This window comes from Papio anubis, chromosome 3, assembly GCF_008728515.1.
Source record: "Papio anubis isolate 15944 chromosome 3, Panubis1.0, whole genome shotgun sequence".
NCBI classification, from domain to species: domain Eukaryota; kingdom Metazoa; phylum Chordata; class Mammalia; order Primates; family Cercopithecidae; genus Papio; species Papio anubis.
Window position 1 is genome coordinate 122,617,597 of NC_044978.1, and position 26,554 is coordinate 122,644,150.

Consider the following 26,554-nt stretch of genomic DNA (forward strand, 5'->3'; position numbering starts at 1 on the left):
AAATACACTTAAAAGGCTAATGATGGTTGTATCTGTGTGGTGGATTTGTGATTTTCATTTTTTAACTTACATTTTTATAAGTATTTTCAAGGATAGTTAAAATGAACATGCATTTCCTTATAAGTAGAAAAGTTAGAAATAGTTATAAAACTATGTTCATAAAGCTGTTGTACTTAGGTCTGAGGAAATTTGAGGATACTAACACTGATGAAAAAAGAACCCTTGTCTCCCTCCTTGCACTCTCTCCCCACTCTTTCTATCCTCTAGGATTGAACAGTTGCATTTGAATGTAGGGTAAGTTAGAGGAGAATATAGAAATTATAGTGTGTTAGTGTATTGCATTAAGTGCATATCTTTTTAATTAATTTTTAAAGTTTATATATAGGATTTGCCTAGGGCATAATTTATGGAGCTTATAAATAAATATCCATTTAGGAGACAGTGTTAGTAGATTCATTACAGTGAACATTTATTAATCATCTTTTGTATAAAAGGTTTTCTGGGACTCTTAACAGATGAGTAAGTCATCATCTTTTGCCTCAGGGTCCCTGGCTAGGAAATAGCCATGTAAGTCATTAATATGTGCAAGACAGACTAAAATGGAATAAACTGAGTGGAAGTGCTAGTTGAAGGAACAAGGAAGAGAGATTTGAGCTAAACTTTAAAGAATAAGAATTTCAGTAGGTGGAAAATGGCATTCTAGACTGAGAATTATTTTGGTAATGATACATACTCATGATAGTACATGATATAGTTGAACAGTGTAGAACAAACTAACATGGATATTGTGTTCATGGAGAGCCGAAGCATGAAACATGAAGTGTTTCTAAGATGTTGACTTGTTCAGAGTTGTAGATGACAAAATTAAGCTTCTTCGGTACTTATAATTAAAGTAAATCCCTATAAACTCTATGTATATGGAAGTTTCTGTATTATAAATAAGGATATAAATGCCTTAGTTAAATTACTATTGAAATGAGCATGTTGAAATCCAGCTTTTTAATTGAAATCATTAGTATGGTAATGTAAGTGTTTGGGACCTTGTCTCTAGGGGCACTAAGACCTGGAAATGGCCCTGAAATTTTATTGGGTCAGGGACTTCCTCAGCAACCACCACAGCAGCATAGAGTACTCCAGCAACTACAGCAGGGAGATTGGAGATTACAGCAACTCCATTTACAGCATCGTCATCCTCACCAGCAGCAGCAGCAACAGCAACAGCAGCAGCAGCAGCAGCAGCAGCAGCAGCAGCAGCACCACCACCACCACCACCACCTACTTCATGATGCTTATATGCAGCAGGTAATTTTTTTGTTTCTTTAGATATGGAAGTAGTGTGAAATTGATGCAGCAAATTGAATATCAGTGAATTCCTTTTTGTATCATGGGCGCCTTGAACTCTAGATTTGAGTAAACACTTTCCCCAATTTTCTGATTATGAAATAATATTTAATTTGCAATCAGTGAAATACTTAAGAATACTCTAAAATAGGTTGCATTGTGGCCTTATAAAGAAAAGAATGTTCATCTGAAACATTTAGTATTCACAAATAAGTACTGCAGTTTATAATGAATATTATCTGAGGTTACATTTTGAGTTCACAGACTAATAATGCTATTGTTGGAAAGGTGATATTAGGCTTTGCAGAAGTAACATTGTCTTAGATTTTTGTCACCTCCTGGTTTTGGTTGATAGATCCAGAGTGGAGGGTGGTAAGTAGGTGGTACCATGGGATGCCCAGAGGACACCACTGGAGGGGAGATAAAAGGAGAGTGTAAATTTAGTGTAATGGATCTTGGTTAGAAGTCACTTCTTGTGTCTTTACCTTCTAGGAAAAGGTGGTAAATGTGTTTTGGTAACTTTCTTCTAAACAGTCTTAAATTGTGCTACAAGTGGTTTTAATTGAATCTCTGTTATGTTTTGTTGATAATTTTGAAACTAGTTCTGGATCAGAGAATTGCTTCAGAGAATAATTTGCTCTTTTTTTTTTTAATAGCAACCACTGTATTAGTGACTTTTTCTTAAATATTTAAAAGAGGATTTTTGATTCTGGCCAAGTGAGCCTACCTTCAAAACTTTTTAAAAAGGTTTATTTCATCTTGCTGTGGTTTTCTAGTAATAGAGCTGTTCCTGCAGATGATTGGTTTTAGGTTTCTGATGATAAGCATATTTATTAATAAATTATAGTAATTTAGAGTGTAACTACTTTGTGTTGATGTTTGGACTGCTGATTTCTCAAATCATTATTATGGTAAGATCAATACTTTGAAAAAGGGCTCTGACACAAAAAAGGCATGAATAACATTTATTAATTTGTTTAATTTTCTCATTGTAGTATCAACATGCAACACAGCAGCAACAGATGCTTCAGCAACAGTTTTTAATGCATTCGGTATATCAACCACAACCTTCTGCATCACAGTATCCAACAATGGTAACTTAAATAATTTCTAGAGATTTCTCTTAGTATACATTATGGTGTTGGAATTCACAGTATGAATCATATTATGCAGAATTTAATAATTCAAAATCAGGTTAATTGACATGTATTTTATCAAAGCCAGTCATATATTCTCAAACAACTTTAAATTGCACTGAACTATGGCACCTAAATATGGCACATAGTAATTGACTGATAACATACTTCTCTTATTGTGTAAGGGAAATGTCTTACCTATAGTCTTTTGTCACATGTCTCTTTCATTCAGCAAATATCTATTGAGTAAAAAAATGAAACCCAAATGGAGAGTGTATTTGCTTCAGAGAATAATTTGACTTTTTTTTTTTTTTTTTTTTTTTTTTTTTTTTTTACAGCAACCACTGTGTTAGTGACTTTAAGCTACTCTTTTTCTTGAAATATTTAAAAGAGGATTTTTGATTCTGGCCAAGTGAGCCTACCTTCACAACTTTTTAAAAAGGTTTATTTCATCTTGCTGTAGTTTTCCAGAAGTAGAGCTGCTCCTGCAGGTGATTGTTTTTTAGGTTTCTGATTTTGTCACCAATGTGAAAGGAAGGAACATAGTAAATAGATGCAGTGCTGACAGTGCTTTAGGACTGGAGCATTGTTTTGTATAATATCATTTCTTTTTTCAGATGCAGCAGTATCAGCAGGCTTTCTTTCAACAGCAGATGCTAGCTCAACGTCAGCCGTCTCAACAGCAGGCATCACCTGAATATCTTACCTCCCCTCAAGAGTTCTCACCAGCCTTAGTTTCCTACACTTCATCACTTCCAGCTCAGGTTGGAACCATAATGGACTCCTCCTACAGTGCCAATAGGCAAGTATTTTTCCAGTGAAAGCAAAGGAAATTATTGTGGAAGTGGAAGTCATTGTTGAATGGTCGGTCATTAAGTTCTCTTAAATTAATTTGGACTTATTTTTTCTGTAGAGCCACCCATTCTCTCTTCCTAGTCCTGTCTTCTGGTCCCTTCGCATCCCCATCCTTCCATTTCCTCAGTTAATTCTGCTTACTGTTATTTGTAGGTAAGGCGTAGCAACATCTAATAGCATTTAGGGCTAAGGATATTATTGGCTTGTGTGTATAGGCATTTTTTGTAATGTAAGTATAAACAACACCCTAACAAGTGACTTTAGCAGTTAAAAATAAATCCTCATAGACTTTTTCTATTTACATGTTATTACCTTTGATTAATTTTACTGTTTACTCATAAAGGTTGTATAATTTAATTTAAATAGGTATAAACATTTTTACATATATATATTTTAAGATGATATATAGTAAACATACTGTTACTATAACAGTTGGGAATAGTATATTTTGGCTATTTAGATATATTGGTTAGGTGAGTTATAAATTAAAGAACTTTGGTACAAATTTTCTTTTACATATAAAATGGCAGGTGCTTTGGCATCTTGTAGTTAAGAATCATCATGAATGCCTCCTAATGTTTTTAGATACTTAGGAGGTAGGAGCTGTTAGACTTTTGTTACAGGAACACTGAAGAAGTTCTCATACAATGCTATTTAAGGATTTGAAACAATAGCTGAGAAAAGGTGTCTATAAGCTTTGGCTCAGAGTTGAGCAGGAGAAACAGCAGCATCAGTAGCATAGTCGTACACTGCATCTCAAGAGAGAGCTAAAGTATGCAGTTTGCTATAGAACACCTCCCAACCTCTGTGTGTGTGCGCGCACGTGCGTGTGTGTGCATGTGTGCACACATGCACCAGGGACAGATGGTGGGGCGGGTATGGTAGGGAGGAAGACAGAAACATGAACTGATTTCTTGAACTTCTTTTCTAAAGTAAGAATTGGGGTGGAGGAATTAGGACAGTTTTGTCTAGGGAGAAAGCAGAGTATATGGTTAAAGGCTAGTTTAAATGTCCAGCTCAGGCAGGGTGCAGTGGCTCATGCCTGTAATCCCAGCACTTTGGGAGGCCAAGGCAGGTGGATCACGAGGTCAGGAGATCAAGACCATCCTAGCCAATATGGTGAAACCCTGTCTCTACTGAAAATACAAAAATTAGCTGGGTGTGGTTGTGTGCGCCTGTAATCCCAGCTACTTGGGAGGCTGAGGCAGGAGAATGGCTTGAACTCGGGGGTTGGAGATTGCAGTGAGCTGAGATCATGCCACTGCACTCCAGACTGGTGAATCCATCTCACAAAAACAAACAAACAAACAAACAAAACCTTCAGATCAGTATTTGCCAAACTCGTTGTCATTTATCTACTCTAGTTAAAGTGTTTTGCTTTATTCATGTAGTGCTTTTTTTCTTTAATAATTAGGAACATTATTGTGTATAATAAAATTAAAACATTATACATTTTAAACAAATAAGATCCACTAAAATATAAAGTACGAAATGTAAATTGTAATCTAATAAATTTGCTAAGTCCGCTAGTGATAAGAATGGAATAATTTTCCTCATTAAAAATCGGATATTCTGCTTGATGATTGCTTAGTTTAAGATACCGATGAGGCTATTGTATTAATTAGATGATTGCTTTTTTCCACTTTTGAAGCTAACTAGCATAAAAAAATGTCAAATCTAGTGTATTTAGTTGGAAAGTAGAAAAGATATTAAACTGTCTTCTCTGACATAGCATAGGTATTGTGTATACTTCATATTGTAAAAGTCTGTCAGCTCCTGGAAGCAAAGTTATGTCACTGATGAGAATGGGATGATGAATTGGAAATCTGTCTAAACTTCTGATTAGTTACAAAGAAAGTTGGATATCCAGGGATTTGAGGCATACACTGGCATGCAAGGTGCTGATACCTGTAATGTATATTAATTACTGTAGCACTGCTTGCTTTATTCTCATTTGTAGTGATGCTATTCGACAAATCACAGGTTTGATACATTAGATACTTTTCTTTTAATTTCTGTGTAACTATTAAAAAATAAGTTATCACAAAAATCATCTTGCATTCCCCAGGTTAGGAAATATTGGGTTGCATATCTGGGAAAGTGCATAAGACTTGTTTTACTCCACTCCTATGAAATTATGTATTTAAGGATATGGTAGAAAAAATTATACACTTAGCCACTAAAGGTTAGAAATGTGGAACTTCATGTGTGAACATTGCTCCAGCGACACTTGGTACGTCAGTGCTACTGCATTAATATTATTATACCTATTTAACATCAGATTGTATGTTGAGTGTAATGTCTTCTGTAACAATTGAAAAAGAGCTCTACACTAATGTTCCTGCTTATAACTAAGTCAGTAGAAGAAGAGAATTGGGGTTAAATGTTTGTCTCTAAGTGGGTAAGGGGCTATTTGAGTAGAATATAAGAAACTAAGTAGTTCCTTAGACAGAGGGAAAGAGTCACTATCTTTGTTGAAATGATTATTTCCTTTTCTTTTCCACTGTCTTTTGCTAAACTTTCTACTCTTCCACCATGTTAATTTATCTTCACTATGAATATCAGAGAGTATTATTGTTTTATATTCCAATAATAGTTAAAATAAACATTTTCTATACATACGTTATCTTCTTATGATATAATTGCCCTGTTGTATTAGTTATCTGTTGATGCCTAATAAATTATCTCAAAACTTAGTGGTTTAAAACAGCAGTAAACATTTGTTATCTTACATACTTTCTTTGGATCAGAAATTTAGGAGTGGCTTAACAGGGTGGTTGTGTCTGGTAAGGCTGGTTCGGCTCTCCTCTGAAGGCTTGGCTGGTGCTAAAGGATGTAATTTACAAGATAGTTTACTCACATGGATTTGGGCAGGAGGCTTCAGTCCCCTGCCACATGGATTTCTCCAAAAGACTGCTTGAGTTTTCTCTTTGGCAAGGCAAAAATTATTTTGAACAAGGAATTATTGATTCTGGTTTCTCCCTCAACAAGTGATCCAAGAGACAGAGCAAGGAGGAATCTGAAATGTCTTTTTAGACCTGGTCTCAGCAGTCATGGGCTGCTGCTTGTGCCATGTTTCATTTGTTAGAATTGGGTCACTAGATCTAGCTCATGTTCAAGGGCAGCGAAATTCAGTTTCACCCTTTGAAGGGAGGAATGTCAGATAACTTGTAGACATATTTTAATACCTGTTTAAACTAGGTTAAGGTGATACCCTATTGAGTTAGAGCCTGCCAATGGGAATCCGTAAATTTATTTTGGGAATAGTAAGAGGGTGATTCATATAGGGAATCAAAGTTCTAAAAGGAATCATTGACAGACAGGAGGGGGAATGCCCACCATCTCTCTCTCAGTTTTACACACTCTGATTTGTTTTTTTTTTTCCTTCAATTTTCTGGATAAAAACATATCTGATCTGTGTTTTAAGGACTGAAAATTCTTAGAGATAGTTTCGGAATTAGAGATGGGACTCTGTCACAGGAGGCAGGCTCAGACTGCTTGGCAGTTAATGCATCCAGAATGGATTTTAAACTGAATTGTTTTTTAAATTAAGATAGTAAGTTCTACTTACTAAGCAAGTCTGTCTACTTGTAGGTAACTTACTATGTTTATTTTCCTCTATTATATGCTAGCCTTCAGTAAGTATTTAAGTATCCTATTCTTGGCTTAGATATACTGAAGGGGCTTGGACTAAGGGATTAAATGGATGACTTTTGCCTTTTTCTTTCTCTTCTAAGACCTGTTTGGTGGCAATGACAATGAGCTCTCAACAGTTAGGTAAATTTAGGGAATCAGTTAAGACTTGCGAAATTGGGATACCACTTTGAACATTAGGATTCTCCCTTCATTACTACTGTTAAGAGGATTTGGATGTGAATTATGAAAGGAACTTAATAGCTTTCTTACATTGTCTCATTCTTATGCTATACAGTCATGCATTGCATAACAACGGGGACATGTTCTGAGAAATTGCATCATTAGGCAATTTTATCGTTGTATGAACATCGTAGAGCGCATTTACACAAACTTAGATGGTATAGCCTACTACACATCTAGGCTTTATTATATAGCTTATTGCTCTTAGGCTGCAAACCTGTATAGCATGTTATTGTATTTAGTACTATAGGCAATTGTAACAGAATGGTAAGTATTTTTGTATCTAAACATAGAAAAGGTAGAATAAAAATACTGTATAAAGGATAAAAAATGGTACATCTGTATAGGGCACTTACCATGAATGGAGCTTGGAGGACTGAAAGTTTCTCTGGGTGGGTCAATGAGTGAGTCGTGAGTGAATGTGAAGGCCTAGGACATTACTGTACAGTATTATAGACTTGACTTTATAAACACCGCATTCTTAGGACACACTAAATTTATGTAAAATTTTTTTCTTCAATAATAAATTAACTTCAGTTTTTTACTTTATAAACTTTAAAAATTTTAAAAATGTTTTGACTCTGGTAGTAACACAAAACACAAACATGTACAACTGTACAAAAGTATTTTCTTTATATTATTCTATAGTTTTTTTCTATTTTAACTTTTCTTTTTAAACTTTTTTGTTGAAAACTAAGACACAAACACACACATTAGTCCTGGCCTAAGGTGTGGATTGTCAATATCACTATCTTCCACCTCCACATCTTGTCTCACTGCAAGTTCTTTAGGGGCAATAACAGGCATGGAGCTGTCATATCCTATGATAACAATACCTTCTCCTGGAATACCTCCTAAAGGACCTGCCTGAGGCTGTTTTACAGTCGACTTCAAATAAAATAAGTAGAAGGAGTATACTTGAAAATAACTCAAAAATATGGTATAGTAAATACATAAAACAGAATACAGTCATTTATTATCAAATATTATGCACTGTACACAATTGTATTGCTATACTTTTATACAACTGGCAGCCCAGTAGGTGTCTTCAAATCAGCATCACCACAAACACATGAATAATCTGTTGTGCTATAGTGTTACAATGGCTACGATATCACTAGGTGATAGGAATTTTTCAGCTCTGTTTTAATATTACGGAACCACCGTTATATATATGGTCCATTGTTGACTGGAAGGTCATTGTGTAGTACATGACTATATTTCCAGGCTGGGTTGCCGGGAGAGGTACACAGAGATTCTCGGGTTAAGAAATCTTTAGATTCTCATCTTCTCTTAAAAGCCTAGAGCCCTGTAAGATAATTTTGATAGAACCAGTGGTCTCAGGCTCCAGACTCTAGATACTTTAAATACTATAAATAATTTATTATATACAAAAATAACCCTCACTTAATTTTAGCTAACTTTTAAAGCAGTCCTAGCAATTCATCTTTTGTTAGTAGCTATATATAGGGAATGCCTTTGTCAAAAGGAAAATTACTGTGGTGTCCCAGCGTAACCAAGGCATTTGATCACTGTGTTCAGTAGTGATTTTAGAGTGATACTGTCTGATAGGTGACTGATTTTTTCTTTAAGGCTTATTTCCTATGATAACAGTTAATATTTATTCTTATTTTTACTAGATATTGTTCTCTTTGCTTTATGTGTATTAAATTATTTAATCTTCTCAGTAACCCTATGAGGTGGATACTGTTACTCCTTTTTACAGATGAAGCTGAGGCAGAGAAGTTAAGGAACTTGCCAAAGGGTATACAGCTAGTGTACCTTAAGTAGGTGATTATGGAGCTAGTATACCTTATGCAGGTGGTCTAGATCCCATATGTTCTCTCTCTCCATCTCATGCCTTTGTCTGTCATACTCTGTCATAAGGAAATGATTTGGTTTTCTAAGTATTTATAAACTAGGGCATTGTGAATTTTTATTAATTTTAATTTTGCTTTCCATCTTCTTTTTTCTTTCTCAATTATTACTATAGGTCAGTTGCTGATAAAGAGGCCATTGCAGATTTCACAAATCAGAAGAACATCAGCAACCCACCTGATATGTCAGGGTGGAATCCTTTTGGAGAGGATAATTTTTCTAAGTTAACAGAAGAGGAACTATTGGACAGAGAATTTGACCTTCTAAGATCAAGTAAGGGACACTTGAAGGCTTATTTTGCTTCACAGTAAAATAACAGCTCTATTATTATTCAGCAAGGCCAAAGACTTTTGAGAATGTATATGGGAAATTCTTTTTGTGCATTTGAGGGCAAAATTCAGGCCATCTTCTTATACTATCAAATTATGTTGTGTGCATTAGAAATCAGTTACCTGATAGTAGCTATTAAACCCAATATTGCTGATAGTATGCTAATATCCTAAAACTTAAATATTGCATATCTATAAATGTTAAATTCAGAATATCTCCAAAACATGGAACATTGATGTTTCAATAAAAAGGGAGACATTATTATTTTGCCTTAGTAATGATTGTGCAACTCTGTTTTTCTGCACACTCAATAGAAAATATTGTGGGTCTGAGATGCCCTTTGAAAATGCCTGAAAGAAAACATGGGCTACTACATTATGTTAATGTTTTGTAATGCCCTTTTAATGAGTGGTGACATAAAAGGGCTGCTTTGTTGTCCTGATATGGCAAAAATTAAATAAATTCTTTTTCACTTTAAATCAGATATCTCAATGTTTTTACTTGGAATCATTGCTTTTCTTTGAACTACCTAGTATATGTCAAGCTTCGCCACACATTTTAGAAATGTCCTTTTTTTGAAAGAATGATGCGAGTGTTTTGAGTAGGTCGCAAAATAGGAGCAAAAAGCTCACTTCTAGAGTATGTAGATAATTTTCAGGTTTCTGAGGCTTGTGTTTGTGTGTGTGTGTATGCAGGTGTGCACACAAAATAAGTGTGTTTTCCCCTTTTGCATGTGAAAAGAAGGCCTTAATAGTCCCTAGTTTATAGTTCCTAGGTCCTATTTCATTTAGGTAATTGGCCTTATGAGAATGTTTAATAGATAAATACTTTGTTCTAAATTGGTATATATTTTATATAAAATTCCTGTAAGAATAGTTGTTTGGGATTTAAATTTGTATTTTACATATTGGTTATATGAGTATGAAAATTGATGATTAAATGCGATATAAAAATATGTTCTGAACTGTTAATAAAGGTTTCTTAATAAAACCAATCATATCTTACTAAAACAATTTTTTTTTAAACCACAACTTTTTTATTTGGCATTTTCCTAGAATTTATGTTGAGTAGGCCCAAAAGCAAGAGTTTGTTTTTTTTTTTTGAGACTGAGTTTTGCACTTGTTGCCCAGGCTGGAGTGCAATGGCACAATCTCGGCTCACTGCAACTTCCGCCTCCTGGGTTCAAGTGATTCTCCTGTCTCAGCCACCCGAGTAGCTGGGATGACAGGCATGTGCCACCATGCCCGGCGAATTTTGTATTTTTGGTAGAGACAGGATTTCTCCATGTTGGTCAGACTGGTCTCAAACTCCCGACCTCGGGTGATCTGCCCACCTCAGCCTCCCCTGGTGCTGGGATTACAGGTGTGAGCCACCACGCCCAGCTCTTTCAGAGTGATGGAAGAGGTAGATACAGGGTGTAACCAAATCATTATAATTTATAGGACTATATTTAAAGCAAAGTATATTAATTTTAATGTGTACTGATCAGGGTTTGCTAAATTAGTATTTTCAACTGCTTAGGTAAAAAATTATTTTTAAAAAATGAATTTATGAAATGAGTATTCACATTATTTTGAATCCTATAAAAATGTGTTATTCTAAGCTTCCTAGAATTTGTAATGACATCAAAGTAGTTTTATTTACTTAGCATAGGCAAGAGTGACATATGAATATGCCTATATGTATATAACTTCATAAAAATTGGGTTGAGTACATAAAATTCTTAAGTAGCTATTTTTAAGAATAGCTTAAAACTTCATGATCAGATAATGTGTGAATTTTAAACTTCATGATCAGATAGCATTTGTAAATTGTGCATGTATCTGTGTGCACATGTGTATGCCAAAGAGAGTTCAGACTTTGCAGTATTAATTATAGAAAGATACTAAGTTCCAAAGGAAAGTGCAGGAGGAATTTTATGTGAAGGTTAGACTTGGAGCAACCTTAGCCATTTGGAAAAACACATAGATGGTCCATGAGCTACTGAAATTATTGTCACAAGTCTGATGCACTTAATTTGGCAGAAAACATAAATTTTGTTCCCTGGCAATGTTACTTAACTAGGTTGTAATCTCAGATAAGTCACTCAACTGCTGTCAGTCTCACTTCCGCATTTGTAAACTGGCGATAGTGATGCCTATTTCATAGGGTTGTCCAGATAATTAAATGATGCCTTTAAATCTGGGCACTCAATAAATAAATGCCACTTTCCCTTTTCTCACTTTCTGTATAAGCCTTTATGTCATGATTTAAGAGGTTTTTGACTTTTAGCCAGCATTTAAAAATTGTATTTAAATGATCAGTTTCTCAGTGGTGATGTAACCGTCAAATTAGAAGGGGCTTTGTGGGCAAACACATCAAAAGCAGAAGTGACAAATCATAGCAAGGAAGTTGATGGAAAAGTGTCTGTTTTTCTCTTAATAATTGATATTCACTGTTCAGTGACTATTTTGGGGTCAATGAACCCACCCTTTTAGGATTCAAAAAAGTGAAATGTCTTTAATAAAGAAGTTTGTAACTACTATAAAGTTGTGTATAAAATATAGTTTAGAAAGATTTCCTCTCAGAGTTTAACTTAACTGTAAAATTTAGTCATCTTTAGCACCTCTTTCAGAAGCAATAAGATACCTAATATGTGATCTATTTGATAGAGTTTATATTATATTGATGGGCAAAAGAACTCTTTCAGAACCTTAAGAGTTTATTAGAAGACTAATTGTGCAATGAAAATTGATAGTTGGTCATTATATTAAACTTTCTTAAAGTTTAATAACTTTTACTTTTTTGAATTCCGAAATAGTGGGTTCAATGACTCCACAAATTTGCCCATCAGTATAATATAAATCCTGTCATTTTCCAAAATGAATAAACTATTGATGTTGTTGAAATGCCGTGTAGGATATTTGTACCCTTTTCCTTGACACAGGTATTAACAATTTTCCAAAGTCTTTTCTAAAATAATTTATATTTGATTTATAAAACATTTTCCAGTGAGAAACTGAAAGCCTTTATATGGTCCTTAAAAGTAGAGGTATTGCCAGTATAATGATTATTCAGAATAATACTTTTCCATTTGGGGTTTTATTTTGAAAATGATTCATGGTTATTTGTTTAAAAGCAAAAAAAAAAAAAAGGAAAATAATATGTTGGTTAGGAAATATTTTACATGTATTATCCAGAAAGTAATTTTCAAATCATAATAGTATTTTGAGATATCAAAATTCTAAAATATTACTAATTGATAACGTTTTTTAGTGATCTTTAAGAAAACAGTAGGTTCCATATACTAGGCAAAGGGATTTAATTTGTAAAATAAACTAGATTCTTCTTGCTTTCACCTTCACTATAAATGAATACCATTTATGGTTCAGAATTGTTTTACCTGTTCTTAATTTTAGTAAGAAGAAAACATTAAATCAAATTTAAGCATTAATAATAAAGCTTGTCTGAATGATATTTTTAAAAATTTAAGTTTGTATTTTTACTTTTTTGTACCAGAATATCCAGACTAGTATGTAAACTTTAGCAATTTGTCATAATATTTTAGTATCTTAATATTTAATATGACAATTTAACATTGACATCATATTTAATACATTAAACTAATTAGAACACAGATGCTTGCTTTGGGGAATTTATAAACTTATATTTGTGCAAATAGTTGTGTACCTGTTAATTAAAACTATTACTTCATGAAATATATTTCATTTATTGATGGTGGATTTTTTCTGCTTAAAATTGGATCAAAATAACTAAAAGGAAAAATAGAAGATACTAAAGATATTGTGATTGCTTTATAAATTCCACTCAATGTTGTTGTTTCATCTATGAAGCCACAGAATGATAATGGCTTATAAGCATCTGAATCTACAGTTTATTGTAAAATATTAACCCTCATCTTTTTTAGCAAATTCATAACTATTATTGTTCCTTCAGTGCAGAATAACAGAACTTTTCAAGTATATTAGACCAGTTTCAAGAGTATCACATGACGACTGTACTTTTAAACCTTATTCATTAACCTTTTAGCCTTTTACACCATTATCCATATAAGCAGCAGAATTAACTTTGTAGACTATTTTAATTTCGTGATGATATTATGGAATATACTTTGATTCTAAGATTTTAAAATCCTGTATTTTCGCTATCTGTATCAATTAAAATTCTTGAAAAGATACTGTCTTTATTCACCAACATAATTCTTTTGTGAAGGTAGGAGGTAAGTTTCTTATATTGGATAATCAAGCTTTGTTCTAATCTAAAGAAAACCAGTCATTTGAAAATGTAATTAAAAGCATTTTAGGGATGACTGTGTATTTACAAAGTAGTTCTACATAACCATTTCATTAGATTTTATTTATAGGTAATTAATAATTACAAAATTAATGTGTATATTTATTTTGTATTTTGTGTCCTGAGACCCACATTTTCAGGTGAACTTTAGAAACATAAATGATTTTTAAAAAATTCCATTGAAAAGTTGATTCTGCATTTTATGGAACAATAACATTCATTTTACAATGAATTTATTCTGATTCCTATTTTGAAATAACTGGATAAATGAACTTTGCATAGAGCAGTATCTTCCATATTTTTACTTATAGGGACCCCATATAAAAATAAGTTCACCCCTACATGATAATGTGTATAGTTTTGTCATAATTTCACAGTACTGTTTATATCCTTACCATAAATTTACCACAGACTGATGGATGTAATATACCAGTGCATGAGAATTTAAAGAACCTTAGTGATAACTTCAGTTTTATAAGCTGGGACTTATTCATATAGTAGTGGTTTAAATATGTCGAGAGGGCTGGGTGTGGTGGGTTCTCGCCTGTAATTCTACTACTTTGGAGGTTGATGTGGGAGGATTGCTTGAGGCCAGGAGTTCGAGACTAGCCTGGGCAATATAGACCTCGTGTCTACAAAAAATTAAAAAAATAAAATTAACCAAGTGTGGTGTGCCTGTAGTTGCGGCTACTCCAGAGGCTGAGCCTTGGAGGCAGAGGTTGCAGTGAGCCAAGATCATGCCACTGCATCACAGCCTGGGTGAAACAGCAATGCTCTGTCTCAAAAACAAACATGCGCTGAGAGGCCGGGTGTGGTGGCTCATGCCTGTAATCCAGCACTTTGGGAGGATTGCTTGAGTCCAGGAGTTTGAGACCAGCCTGGACAACATAGAGCTTATCTCTACAAAAAAATAAAAAATTAGCTGAACATAGTGGCCTGTGCCTGTAGTGCCAGCAACTTGGGAGGCTGAGATTGGAGGATCGCTTGAACCTGAGAGATTGAGACCACAGTGAGCCATGATCATGCCACTGTACCCTAGCTTGGGTGAAAGAGTGAGACCCTGTCTCAAAACATAAAATAAAACAAAAATAAAAACAGAGAGTATGTAAAATTGCAGATTCCTAAGTTACTACTCAGATAACTTGATTCATTAGGTCTGTGGTAGGGTCCAGGTAACTACATTTTATACAGAAATCCTAGCAGTTATGATGCAGATGGTTGAGGTATAAAGTCTGTTTCTAATTCAGACTTAAATATTTATACTTTTGGTCTTAATTTTCAGGAATGAGGGCCCTTGGATATTGACATGCTGTCATCATCACTCTGAGTCAGTCTCTTCCATTTGTTCTTCCTCACCCCCTCTTTTCTCTGTCCTCAGTGCTTTATATACTGGAATTTGGGAAATGGAGAAGAGTGGGGGAGTCCAGGAGGATTCTGATACAAGGCATACTTACTGGTTTTACTGTTATTCCATAAATGCATTCAGGGCCTGAATAAATAAATAACCACATGTAATCTCACTCAGTGAATCTGAATCCTCTCCTTAAGGTTTGATTGCAGCCTCCCACCACAATAAGTTAGGGACCCTTCGTTATATAAATTATTCTTCAACCTTTTGCAGAAAGATGTTATGGGACTGGCTTCTCTTTAATAGGTGTTTTGACAACAAAATAATAAAAAAGTTTTTAGTAAAATGAGCATTTGTTACTGATTTCCTGCATTAAGTATATAGTTAATACCTTGAAAAATAATACCCAAAATAAATTTTCATTGTTAACCATTGCAGTGTTGGATTTGAATAGAGCACTTAAGTTTAGGAAGTTTTGTTTGTTCATAAAACAATTGTCAGATGTATTTAGTAACTCAATATTAGTGCCTCCATAAAATGTTTGATAGTGTTTCAACAAAATTTTAAGTAAAAATTTAAACAATCCAAAGTTTCATATAGATACTGCAGAATTCATGTTAACTGTAAAGGCTGGTAATTGTACCTATTGTCATAAAGGTTTTGAAAGAATTAGTTGCCCATAGGAGTAGTTATATTTAGAATATTATAGACTCTAGGGCCTTGTTTATTCAAGAGTGTACTTCTTGGACAGCAGTATCAGTATCACTTGGGGGCTAGTTGAAGTTCGCAATGTCAGAATCCTCCCCAAACTCATTCCATCAGAGTCTACATTTTAACAAATCCCCAGGTAACTGAAATGTACATTCAATGTAAACAGCACTGTTAGAAGAGATGCTGCTTGAACTTGGGGCTTTTTGCTTCACTCCAAATTAAAAGTCATTTTTAGGGAATTCCAGTTCTACTTGGGTTCCGCTTCCCCTACACTGCAGTCCCTTAAAACTCAGTTGAAACCAGTACAGCTTACCATGGAGTTCTTGGAATATAGGTCAGTCTAAACATGATTTGGATTTCTTCAAATGGCTGTGGACCAAAGGTCTGCTGGTAGAAATGCTCGAAATATCTGGAAAGGAGGTAGAATGAGTCTCAAATAGAATTTTGATTGCCAAGAATCGGAGGCTAGAGAGACATCCTACAAAAATCAGGAAGTTCTCAACTAGTATGTGTCTACTATGTGGAGAGATTTTTGTTTGTTTTAGAGACAGGGTCTCTCTGTCATCCAGGCTGGAATGCAGTGGTACAATTTTGGCTCACTGCAGCCTCAATTTTTAGTAGTATTTTTGTATTTTTAAAGTAATGTGTTTGTTATTGACTGTTATAGAATATTGTGAAGTTAACATTCTGTAAAGATCGGGAGAGATCCAAATTTCATTACATGCTTGGTGAAAAAAAATCAAAAGACCATCTCTCTGTGTTGCTCAGGCTGGTTTCAAGAAATCCTTCTGCCTTGGTCTCCCAGATTATAGGTGTGAGCCCACATCCCTGACCTATATGGAGAGTTTAAGAGCAGGGAAAAGATAATCATTACTAGGGAGTCAGGATATATCAACTCAAACACACTGGGCCTCCAGCTCTTTCTCTTCCTGATTGTTCTTTCCTAGGTATTCACTCCCTTGCTTCCTTCAAGTCTTTTCTTACCTAGTGACTATTAGAATCACTCTACTACTAAAACCTCTACCCATTCCCTGAATTCCTGTTACCCTGCACTACATTTTTCTCTATAGCTTTTAACACACCATATACATTCTTATTATGTCTATTGCCTATTATTTGTTTTTCCACACCAGCATATAATCTGCATAAGGTCAGGGGTCTTTGTTTTGTTTGACATTACATGCCAGTTGTCTAGAATAGTGCCTGGCACATTGGCACATAGTAGATACTCAAATTTACTTGTTGGGTGAATCAATAAACTCTGTTTTTATGTAAGTCTTTGTGAGTGTGGGGGGGGGGATGTGTGTTTGTGTGTGTGTGTATGTGTGTGTGAGAGAGAGAGAATGGTTTGATAATACAAGTAGTATGAAAAATGAACAAAAAAGTAAAATATAGTGAATTTTTATTGCTATTGAGAAGTAAGATTTACCTACTTTATGGATGAATGACCATTTGCAAGATTTTTTCTAAATTTCTTTTTGGAGACAGTCTGTTAAATATGTCTCTTTTTATTTAGCTGGGTTTGAGTTCAGGCCCAATGTCTTAAAGCTGAGGACAAGTAGTATTTAAATGAACCAGAGTAAGTTTATTATTAGGTTAATTGTATTTAGTGAAACCTATCATGGATTATATTGTTAAACTTGCTTTTGCAGCAACAAATACGTATTAAATTCAGGACTACTCCCTAATACTTAAAATGATAGATTCTGAACCTAATATTTTTCAAAAAGGCTGGTGCTTTAATTTTCACTTTTATTTATGTTGTATATCACTTTTTAATTTAAAGATCATTTTTATTTCATTTTTTATTTCATTTCATCTTATTTTTGCAGATAGGCTCGAGGAGAGCGCATCCTCAGATAAGAATGTAGACTCACTTTCTGCTCCACATAACCATCCTCCAGAAGATCCTTTTGGTTCTGTTCCTTTCATTTCTCATTCAGGCAAGTTACACATGTAACATCATCACTATCGCAAATAAAACACACAAGAACAACAGCAAAATCTTATAAAGTGGAAGTAAGACTCTGATATTAGCTACAGAAAGTAGAAAATATTTTAACCTTTAGCTATCCTACTCTTCTTAATGATGTTCTTTGCATTGAGTTATTCAGTTGTATCTTTGCCAACATAGAAAAATGCCGATTTATGTAATAGAAACATAACTGCTTCTTTTCATCTTCATTATTGGATACTATTGAAAAAAATATTTAAAGATATTTTTATACTTGGCTTTTGCTTAAAAATTTGATATTTTCCTAGTTTGTACATGCTCTCTTGTAGATGCATTTTAACAGTCTTAATAATTTTGTATTTGTCACAATCACTTTGTTTTAGCTACTCTTTTCTTCTTATATCCCTGCTTTTGATTCAATCCAGAATTTAAATATTGATGTTTTTCACAGTTAAAAGTTTTCAGTAATAATTTCAAATTACCCAGTTAACACCTGGAAGATACTAGGATGGAACAGGATCGTGCATTGGCATAAATGAATTTTCATGTATGTATGGTTATAGTGGAAAAAAGAGTTTTAATCTGGGCACAGGGAAATATGTTAGAAGAAATAATGCTTTATTAGAAGGTAAAAGTTTAATATATTCATGGTAACTGTCAGCCATGTTCTTCAGTTCTGTTCCTTTTATTTCTCACTTAGGCAAGTTACATATGTAACACCATTTAAAAACTACAGGAATAACAACAAAAGAAAACTTACAAATGTAAAGCCAAAATAAGAATTGAATGTTTAGGATTTCTGCTGAGTACATTGAACAACTTTTCAACATTCAGACTTGTTTGGTTATCTAGAATATACAGGATAGTAAACAAGATTGTTTTTCATTGCTTTCATACTCCATATTTTTCTCTTTGACATGTATTAAAAACAGTTCCTATTCTTGCTATTTTCTTCTTGCTGCTTTCAAGTTTTCTTTTTCATAAATGACATAATTAACTGGGGAACATAGCTTACTGTGTCTGTTTACTTATTCTGCATAAGTGTGTTCCCTTATACCCCCAATACCCTGGGTCATGGACTTACTACTTTTTAAAATTATAACAACTCAAAATAGTCTTTGTAAGTTCTCAAGAACATAGTATTCAGTGACTTGAGATACTGATCTATGTGTGGCAGAAAGCAGTTTCAGTACTAGCTGTTTTACATCCTCTGGAAGGAATTACATTATCCTTTTCAGGTTTGCATGGACCTATACAACTACTTCTTGCTCTTTAATAGTATCTGAGAGAACCCTGGGGAAATGAATAGTAGAGTTAGGAGAACTGAAGTAAGTGTCAATGATTGGTCTTTTCTCTGGACACCCTTATTTTGAGTTGGCTTAAAGATTTTGTACTTCGCAACATGTTCACAGATTTAAGCTTGATTGCTGCTATTTTGTTTAACTATTTACTATGGGTATTTATATTAGATTTTACGCTTATTGAGGGTGGGAAATATGAATTGTCTATCTTTGAATCCTGCCCAGTATCCAACCCAGTAGGTACCTAATACAAACATTGGATGTACAAACAAAGTTACGACTATCTGTAAAAATTCATATTCCTTAGATTTAGGACACTGACCTTAAAAAATGCCCATTAATATAAATGCTACCTTTTAAAGAAATCTTTTTAAACAGTGTGAACGTAAACATTGGAATGATTTGGTTACGAAAAAATTTAAGTATATAGACTGGAATAAAGGAGAGTATGGTCATAGGAGAAATGCATCTCTAGAGAAAGAAGAAAAAGTGATCACCTTGCAAAATTAGCACTGTTAATTTAATATATATCAGATCTAAAATATATAATTAAGTTAAAAAATTCTAATATGTTGCTACTTATCATAAAGCTTTGAAATACTTTGTCACGTATAATTTTTAGGTAAAGTATTTGGAGGCATTCATGTTTCTTTAATAGCAGAATAATTGAACCTACTGAAACAAAAATTAACCTCCCTATAAGCTTTAGGAAAAAGTTGGAAAGAGGAGTTCTATCCAGTGAAAATATTCATTCTACTCGCGTTGTGAGACTGAAAAAGCATCTGGAGATTTCCAGGACTAGTACTCAAGAAAGGCAAAAAACTACTCCCAGGAATATGTGTATATATACAACACAGAATGATAAGTGTATGCGATAAACCATCTTATTTGAATTTTAGAGTTGACAATTACCAAACAGAATTTAATTTTTAGTAAACCATATAGAGAATGCTACTTGAGAATAAAATGAATTTAATTATGCTGCAGAATGCTTACAGGAACTTAGTTAAGTTTTAAGTCTAATGCTAATGTGCATGTAAGAAGAACCACTGTCCTGAATCTAGTGTTCCTTACACTGGTTTTATTAGGAATCGTGCTTTTTATTTTAAAAGAAAAAGTTTTTGTGAAAACTTTTAATCTCATCTTTGATACTGTAATAGATTAGTTTATACTTTTTTTCTGCAGTTCATCATAATCTTACAAAGTAATTTGTAAATTGAAACTTTATTAAAGTATATATATAGTTTAAAAAGTCAGATTTAACAAGGTTTAAAAGAAAAAAAAAATCACTTCCCTCCCTGCTCCCTCCCAGTCCCCTTCTTCTACTTAAACTCCTTAGAAGTAATTTTTCACTTCTGGCATTTTAATATATCACGCTAATTATGCTATTTCTTACCTCTGCACTTTTAAAAACAGTATCTGTGAACTTTCTGTTATGGAAAATGAGATTTTTTTGTTTTGATTTAGATATTTTATAGTTTGTCCACCTCACACATACACAACCATGCGCTCGCGCGCACACACAAACACACACACGTGTCCTTTCCTTACATCCTTCCAGCATGTTTTTGACACAGTTTTTGGTTGAATCAGTGTTCAGTGTCTACATTTTTTTAATATGTAAATATTTGTCACCACTGAGGCTGACTATCCCATGATCACATTTCCTGTCCTTGTTTTTCCTGGAGTTAATTACTGTGTTTATAATTACTGTGTTTTTTGTTTGCTTAGTTTTTTATGTATCCTATCATTGATTAATCTCCGTTTAGAAGTGTAAATTTCCTCCCAGTTTAAGGTGGCTATCATTTTCATTCTTCATTACATCTCTCATAGAGCTTTGCAATCAGAATTGGTTGCTTTCTGGAGCTGCCACACACTTATAATTCTAGTATTTTCCCCACCAATCTTTATGGAAATTCCTGGATCTCTTCTCGTCCTTTTTCTTGGTTTGTTAGTAAAACAACTCCTCTAGTTGTTGCTAGAGAAAATATGCACGAGAGGAAGTTTAAGCTTTGCTGCCTAGGCTGGGTGTGGTGGCTCATGCCTGTAATCCCAGCATTTTGGGAGGCTGAAGTGGGAGGATTGCTTGCTTGAGGCCAAGAGTTTAAGACCAGTCTGTGTGACATAGTAAGACCCTGTCTCTACAAAAATAAATAAAAAATAAACTTTGCTGCCTAAAAGTTTGTATTTTCCCTAAACTGATACCTGATTGATAATTTGGCAGGGCAAATAATTTTAGGTTAGATATGATTTTCTCTGTGAGTTTTAAGAGGCACTCCTTCAAAGTATTGTAACTTCTTATATTTCTGTTGAGAAATCTGATATTACTGTCTTTTCGGATCTTTTATGTGTGAACTGTGGTGGGTTTCTTCTTCCTCTTTTTCTTATTCCTGCTCCTCCTCCTCTTCCTCCTTTCTCACCCCACCATGAACATTTTTAGCATGTGTATTAACTTGTTTTGAATATTCAAGATGTTGTACCTTTTATTCACTGTGCTGGGTACCTTGCGGGCCTTATTCAGTCTGGAAACTTATATTTTCTTGCTTTATATGTTTTGGTAATTTTCTTTCTTCTTCTTTCTGTACATTCTTCTTTTAAAATCAGTCCTCTTACTTACAAAAGGATATTGTGCCTTTTGGATTGAACCTCTAATTTAAATTTTGTTCCCCTCTGTTTTCTAGCTCTTCGTCTTTTATATTTGCATCTTAGAAATTTCCTTGGCTTTATATTACAGACATTATTTCTAATTGCAAATAACATATTATTGGATGCAACGTATTTTAATTTGTCTGAGGATACTTTGGGTTTGCACATTTTCCACACGTTTTCTTCTCTTTTCTTTCTCTTTCACTCTAAGAGTTTCAGCAAATTATCGTAAATTATTTTCTTCCCAGAGAAGGTAGCCTTAAACTGAGACCTGAAGGATGTAAAGAAGTTTGCTTATTAGATACAGTGTTTCCCAGGCTTGAGAAATCCTTTAGTTTGATACAGATTACTGAGTCTAAAATGTGATGGAGAAGTGGGGGAGGACTAGTGGGAAATGCCAAACCAACCTTGAATGTCTTGGAAACACCCTGGTTGACCACGATTTCTTTTATAAAAAATATATTGCTGTTTTCAATCTTTAAAAGGATTTTTTATTCATGAAGGATATTGAACTTTCGTTTTCTTTTTTAGACTTTTGTTTCAGAGTTATGTTGGTCTCATAAAATGAGTTGAGAAATGTTACCTCAACTTTCTGTAAGAGTTAGTGTATGATGTGTATTTTTTTCCTAAATATTTAGAATTCACCTGTGAAGCAAACTGGGCTTCAATTTACCTTTGTGAAGAGGTTTTTAATTACATATTTAATATCTTTAATAGTTATAGGGCCGTTTAGATGTTCAGTTTTCTTACATTGTAAATTTTGAAATTTATATTTTTAAAGAAATTTGTACATTTCATCTGAGATACTGGGTTTTATTGACATGAAGTTTTTAATAATGTTCCAGTATAATCATTTCAAAATGTGGAGGATCTATTTTGATATTCCTTTTTTTATACCTAATAGTAATAATTTGTGTTTTCCCCTTTTTATTAAACTTGCTAAGGCATTAATCTCTTTAAAGAACCAACTTTTGACTTTATCTGGTCTTTATTTATTGACATATGCTAAAATTTTTATGTTTTATTTTAAGAGATATTGCAGTGAATATTTTGCAATAAAGAGAGGCACACACAGTGTTTTGTTTTTTGTTTCCCAGTGCATACAAAAGTTACATTTATGCTATACTGTAGTCTGTTAAGTATGCAATAATATTATGTCTAAAAAGTGTATATACCATAATTTAAAAATAACTTATTGATAAAAAATGCTAACGATTATCTGAACCTTCAGCTGGTTGTAATCTTTTTGCTGGTGGCGGGTCTTGCCTCAGTATTGAAGGCTGCTGACAGATTAGGGTGGTGGTTGCTGAAAGAAGGGGAGGCTATGGTAACTTCTTAAAATAAGACAATGATTTAAGTTTGCCAAGTCAATGGACTCTTCCTTTCATGAAAGACTTCTCTGTGCATGCAGTGCTGTTTGATATCAGTTTTTATGCACAGTAGAACTTCTTCCAAAATTGGAGTTAGTTCCCTCAAACCATATCAAACCATACCATTGCTTTATGAATTATGTTTATGTAATATTCTAAATTCTTTGAGTCATTTCAGCAGTGTTCACAGCATCTTCACCAGGAACAGATTCCATCTCAAGAAACCACTTCTTTGCTCAAGGATAAGCAACTCCTCATCTGTTCCAGTTTGATTACGAGACTGCAACAATGCAGTCACATTTTTAGTTTCCATTTCTAGTTCTCTTGCTCTTTCCATGACAAAATTCAGTGAAATCTTAAACCCTTCAGAGTCATCCATGAGGGTTGCAGTCAACTTCCAGAGTCCTGTTAATGTTGATATTTTGACCTGTTCTCATGAATCACAAATATTTTTAATGAAATCTAGAATGGTGAATTCTTTTCAGGTTTTCAGTTTTACTTTGCACAGATTCATGAGAGGATTCACTATCTATGACAGTTATAACCTTATGAAATGTATTTCTTAAATAATAAGACTTATCAAAATGGGTCCTGCTTTGTCTTCCAGGCTGGAATGCAGTGGCATGATCATAACTCACTGTGGCCTCAAACTCCTGGGCCCCAGTGATCCTCCCACCTCAGCCTCCAATGTAGCTGGGACTATAGGCATGTACTAAGACACCTGCGGAATTCTTTAACGTTTTCCTTAGTGTTCGGGTCTCACTATGTTGCCCAGGTTGGTCTTGAACTCCTGGCCTCAAGCAGTCCTCTCACCTCAGCCTCCAGAGTAGCTGGGATTATAGGTGTGAGCCACCACGTCCAGCTAATAAGACTTGAAAGCCACAATTACTCCTTGATCCATGGGCTGCAGATTGGATGTTATTTTAGCAGGCATGAAAACAACAGTAATCTTCTGTACTTCTCCATCAGAGCTCTTGGGTGACAGGTGCATTGTCAATGAGCAGGAATATTTTGAAAGGAATCTTTTTTTCTGAGTGGGTTTTTTTGAGTGGGTTTCAGATATTTAGTAAACTATGCTGGAGACAGATGTGATGTCATCCAGGCTTTGTTGTTTCATTTATAGAGCACAAACAGAGTAGTTTTAGCATAGTTCTTAAGGGCCTAGGAGTTTTAGAATGGCAAGTAAGCATTGGTTTCAGCTTAAAGTCACCAATTGCACTAGCTCCTAACAAGAGAGTCAGTATGTCCTTTGAATCTTTGAAGCCAGACATTGACTTACTTTAGCTCTGAAAGTCCTGGATGGCTTCTTCCAATAGAAGGCTGTTTTGCCTTTATTGAAAATCTGTTGTTTAGTGTAGCCACGTTCATCAATGGTCTTAATGAAATCTTCTGGATAACTTGTTATACTTCCTACGTTACCTTGTACTTATATGTTCTAGAGATGGCTTCTTTCCTTACAGCTCATGAACCAACCTCTGCTAGCTTCAAACTTTTCTTCTGCGGGTTTCTCAGTTCACTCAGCCTTCATAGGATTGAAGAGAGTTAGAGCCTTACTCTGGATTAAGGCTTTGGCTTAAGGGAATGCAGTGGTTGGTTTGATCTTCTGTCCAGACCATTAAAATTTTCTCCATATCAGCAATAAGGGTGTTTTGCTTTCTTATCGTTCGTCACTGATGACTGGAGTATCACTTTTTTCCTTTAAGAATTTTTCCTCGGCTAATGGTGTAAAGAGGCCTAGCTTTTGGCTTATCTCAGCTTTCAGCATGCTTTCCTCTCTAAGCTTAGTCATTTCTAACTCTTGATTTAAAGTGACAGATGCATCTCTTCCTTTCACCTGAACACTTAGAGGCCATTGTGGGGTTATTAATTGGCCTAATTTCAGTATTGTTGTGTCTCAAGGAATAGGGAGACCCAAGGAAAGGGAGAGAGATGTGGAACGACTGATCGGTGGACCAGTCAGAACACATATAAACATTTATCAGTTAAGTTTGCTGTCTTATATGGGCTCAGTTTGTGGAGCCCGAAAAAATTACAGTAGTAACATCAAAGATCACTGATCACAGATCACCATAACAGATAAAATAATAATGAAAAAGTTTAAAATATTTTAAGAATTAGCAGAACGTGACATAGAGACACCAAGTGATCACATGCTCTTGGAAAAACGGCAGTGATAGACTTGTTCAACATAGGCTTGCTACAGAGTTTTAATTTTTTTAAAAAGGCAATCTTGGAAGTGCAGTGAAGTCTGGCACAATATAAAAACATACACCTGTATTTAATTTTACACTGATCTTTTTAAAACATAAGGTTTAAGGTACAGATTTCTCTTCAAACACTGTTTAGCTGCATTTCACACATTTTGATGTGCTGAATTTGCCACATAGTTTATAATTTTTCTAATTTCTCACAAATTTCAGAAAGTGTTTTGATTAAAGGTTGAAATCCCAGAGGGTTTAGGATAAATTTTTAAAAAATACTTGACTTTGAGGATTCCCTTGGAGTAAATGATACTAGAAGAAATAAAAGAACTGACACTTAAAAAAAAGAGGTAATGAAATAAAAGTTGAAAGTGAGACTTGGGGAAAAAATAAGAAGATGGATCTGTAGATTTATTAATGGAAGTTGGGATGTAGATGGGAATTTAGCTCATATCTATTGTTAAAGAATAAAAACCATCAGAAAATTTTATGGAGCAAAAGGACTATAATATCATTGCCAGTTGTACTCCACTCTAATTTTTATATGAACACAGTTTTTATTGTTGTTTTTGAAACAGCATCTTGCTTTTTTGCCCAGGCTGGAGTGCAGTGGCATGATCACGGTTCACTGCAACCTTGAACTCCTGAGCTCAAGCAGTCCTCCCACCTTAGCCTCCTAAGTAGCCTGGACTACAAGCACAAGCTACCACGCCCACCTAATTTTTTAATTTTTAGTAGAGACGAGGTCTTACTTTGTTGAAAAGGCTGATATTGAATTCCTGGGTTCAAGCAATCCTACTGCCTTGGCCTCCCACAATGCTGGTATTACAGGTGTGAGCCATCCTGCCAAATCCAAATACAGTGTTTAATTAATTGAAACATAGGGTGCTTTTAATTTTCTTTCCTTACCTTTATGAATCTATAACCTAACTTTTTTGCAGCCAAGATTATAAATGACCTTCATTTTTCTCACAACTAATAATCCTAGTGTCACTACCAGAGATTGAATATTGGTCTTGGTGAGCCAATGATCAAACTATCAAATTTGGCAGTTTTTTATACAAATGCCTATATTATGATAAAATACTCAAAGCGTGTGTATTGAAAAAGTAGGGATCAGAAATAACATTTAATTGTACTTATATTTAAAAATTACATGAGTAAATTCTTGAAGTTAAAATTATCTGGGTTCAGTTTAAGGTCTATTGTTAGCGTTTGACCCAGGCAAATCACCTACTTGCTGTGTATATCAGTTTCCTCATCTATAAAATGGGGGTAATATTCCATAACATGTGACTCATAGGGTTTTTAGTG

The 26,554-nt window shown here is 34.3% G+C and overlaps 1 protein-coding gene across 2 annotated transcripts in view; it reads left to right on the forward strand.

Annotated features, from left to right (window-relative positions):
* The window catches only part of BMP2K (BMP2 inducible kinase), a 142,545-nt gene that overhangs the window by 96,174 nt on the left and 19,817 nt on the right, over positions 1 to 26,554 (forward strand). Inside the window, exons 11-15 of one of the 2 annotated variants that reach the window (XM_003898716.5) lie at positions 1,052 to 1,302; positions 2,337 to 2,435; positions 3,095 to 3,279; positions 9,202 to 9,359; positions 17,601 to 17,711. In XM_003898716.5, coding sequence (XP_003898765.2) covers positions 1,052 to 1,302; positions 2,337 to 2,435; positions 3,095 to 3,279; positions 9,202 to 9,359; positions 17,601 to 17,711 — 804 coding nt within the window. The remainder of the gene's footprint in view (positions 1 to 1,051; positions 1,303 to 2,336; positions 2,436 to 3,094; positions 3,280 to 9,201; positions 9,360 to 17,600; positions 17,712 to 26,554) is intronic. The other variant, XM_009206875.4, reaches the window with a different exon arrangement.